General features: G+C 49.0%; 1 protein-coding gene across 1 annotated transcript in view; it reads right to left on the minus strand.

The window, feature by feature from the left end:
• The window catches only part of LOC307090974 (5,6-dihydroxyindole-2-carboxylic acid oxidase-like), a gene marked incomplete at both ends in the record, with an annotated part of 5,508 nt that extends 3,638 nt beyond the window's left edge, over positions 1 to 1,870 (minus strand). Inside the window, 3 exons of the mRNA XM_079757792.1 lie at positions 284 to 488; positions 776 to 1,098; positions 1,510 to 1,870. Coding sequence (XP_079613918.1) covers positions 284 to 488; positions 776 to 1,098; positions 1,510 to 1,870 — 889 coding nt within the window. The remainder of the gene's footprint in view (positions 1 to 283; positions 489 to 775; positions 1,099 to 1,509) is intronic.
• Between the last annotated feature and the right edge of the window lie 630 nt (positions 1,871 to 2,500).

Raw genomic sequence — 2,500 nt, forward strand, 5'->3', positions numbered from 1 at the left:
GTTTGACTAAAGTTTTTTTTTCTGGGTAGTCTTGTGATAAAAAGCCAGTTATTCCGCCCCCTCATTACTTTTAACCCCCGGGGACTCACAGCGGAACTAATCGTACCATTCACGCTTTTATCCAAAGTGACTTACAATAAGTATAGATGGTAGAAGAAGGGGAAACAGTATATCTCTGTCGGTACAGTAGGGATGTTCATAGAACCATAGCAACTGCTAGGTTAAACCATTCCCCGTGTGCAACAAAGACAGCTAGGACAAGATGTCACACATTGCTACGTACTGTTGCAGATGGTGCCAAAGTTGTCGTAGTCCTCCACACTCTCACACATCACCCTCCACTGGGCGAAGATGGAGTTGGAGCTCAGGGCGTTGATGTCGAAGCTGTTGCGGGCGCCCATCAGGTCGTCGGTGCAGATGTCGCAGGTGCTGCCCCCGATGGCGAAGTTCCAGTAGGGCAGCGCAAAGCTTGGGTCCTGCAGCATGTCCTGGGGGGGGGGGGGGGGGATTGATATGAAACAGTAAGGTTGGGTTGCTCTTTCCCAAGATTCAGGTTCATAAAAGGCAATTGCATTAAATGCCACCGGTTGTTAACCCTGAAACTGCACAGATAAAGATTACTAAAAATTACTTAAAGTAAATATACAAATAAAAAAATATATATATAAAAAAATGGAATAAACATATAAATTCACATTAAATTTCACCCAGATACGTCAAATAAACACAATAAAACACATCATGAAATTTCGATGCTCGCATTTGATTAGCTCACCTGCATGTCTCTCTCGAGCTGGATCAGGTGGTACCTGTGCCACGTCACGAACCCGGGTCCCTCGTGCGAGAAGTCCACCCCGCCGAAGCTGGCCTGGCCCGCGCCCAGGAAGGTCTTGCTCACGGAGTAGTAGTGGCTCCACACGAAGAAGTTGTAGATGGTCACGTTCTCGAACTGCACGGTGTTCTCGTCGGGCCCGAAGATCTCCTCATAGCGGCGCGTGGCGATCACGAGGTCTGGGTGCACGGTGCGCTTGGCCTGGTCCAGCGCGCTCACGAACGCGCTCTTCTCCGCCGCGCTGAGCAGCATCACGTTGCGCCTCACTGGAGCACGAGGGGGGAGGGAGGGAGGGGGAAAGGACGGAAGGGGGGGGGGGGGGGTGTCAGATGTTGTGGATCAGTGTGTGAGGAAGTGAGTGAGGAAGAAAAAGGACCATCCCATCACGTTTTTCGATTTTCTCTCTCTCTCTCTCTCTCTCTCTCTCTCTCTCTCTCTCTCTCCTTCCTTTCTTCCTTTCTTCAGTTCTTTCTTGCGTTTTTCAACTTTTTAAGCATAGAAAAAACTAACTTTTGCAAGTTATTTAAATTTAAATTATTCACACATTGTTCTGCTATGTCTGTCTACGGGAGATGTTACTACATTCGATCCCTTCATTCCCACCCATCAACGTAAGATGATATACCGTCATATAATCCATAAAAATACACATAATACATAACAACCCATTCACTCACCCACAGACACCGCCTGGTCGCAGTTCACCCCCGTCAGCCCGTGCCGGCACCGCCCGCAGTTATAGCCGCTAAAGTTCCCGTTGCACTGGCACGAGCGCGCGAAGAAGCGCACCGGCCACCGCTCCCGGTCGTCACGGCCGTCGTGGGGGTACTGCGGCCCGTGGGCGCGCGAGTCCACCGTCAACGCCACGCACTGTCCGCGTCCCGAGCTGGAGCCGCACTGGTCGTTAGGGAGACCCAGGGGTGACGGGCAGCACTCTGCGCTCCTCAACCCGTCCGGGGTGACGCACTCCCGGGGGAACTGGGCGCTGACCCACCCGACCCCCAGGAGCACCAACAACAACGATCCGCGCATCAACATATTCCTCCAAAGAATAAAGATGGTTTCTTGAAAAATGTTGACTTAAAAGTTAAGTTAATCTTGTTTCCTTCAGAACAGCGCCCCGGCAACTGGCTCAGCCTCCGTGTTGTGTGTCGACTCAGAGGGCCCCAATTGCGCCCCAAAAGAGGAGCGTTGGGTTTAAGTAGAGGATTAGCGCATGATTTGGTGGATTGTGCGGGAGCCCTCGTGATCTCATCACAGAGCCAGGGGGCTCGGAAGCGTGATGCGGTCAGCCATTATGGCATTCGTCTAAAGATCGAGTTAGTGTGGTACCGAATCGAGTTTAACACTTAATTTTTAATTTTTTTTTGTTTAAACACATAATTTCGTATGAAGCGTCAGGAAGTATTAAATCAATAAAAAACAAAACGTAAGGCATTGATGATAATGTCATGTGTATGTATATCTAACTTAATGGTGTTTCAATAATGGGCTCTTTGTAGACTTTTTAGTCTATTTTTTCTGTTTTGGATTTAATTACATGCTAAATTAAAGCGTTTGCCTCATAACGATAACACGGAAATCAATTTGCAACAGCTAATAGACTGACCCAGTTGGGTCCTTGGGTCAGAGAAGGTGTTTGCAGTTCCACTTAACCTCTTTAAATGC

Source organism: Pollachius pollachius (assembly GCF_949987615.1).
Source record: "Pollachius pollachius genome assembly, chromosome: 20".
NCBI classification, from domain to species: Eukaryota; Metazoa; Chordata; class Actinopteri; order Gadiformes; family Gadidae; genus Pollachius; species Pollachius pollachius.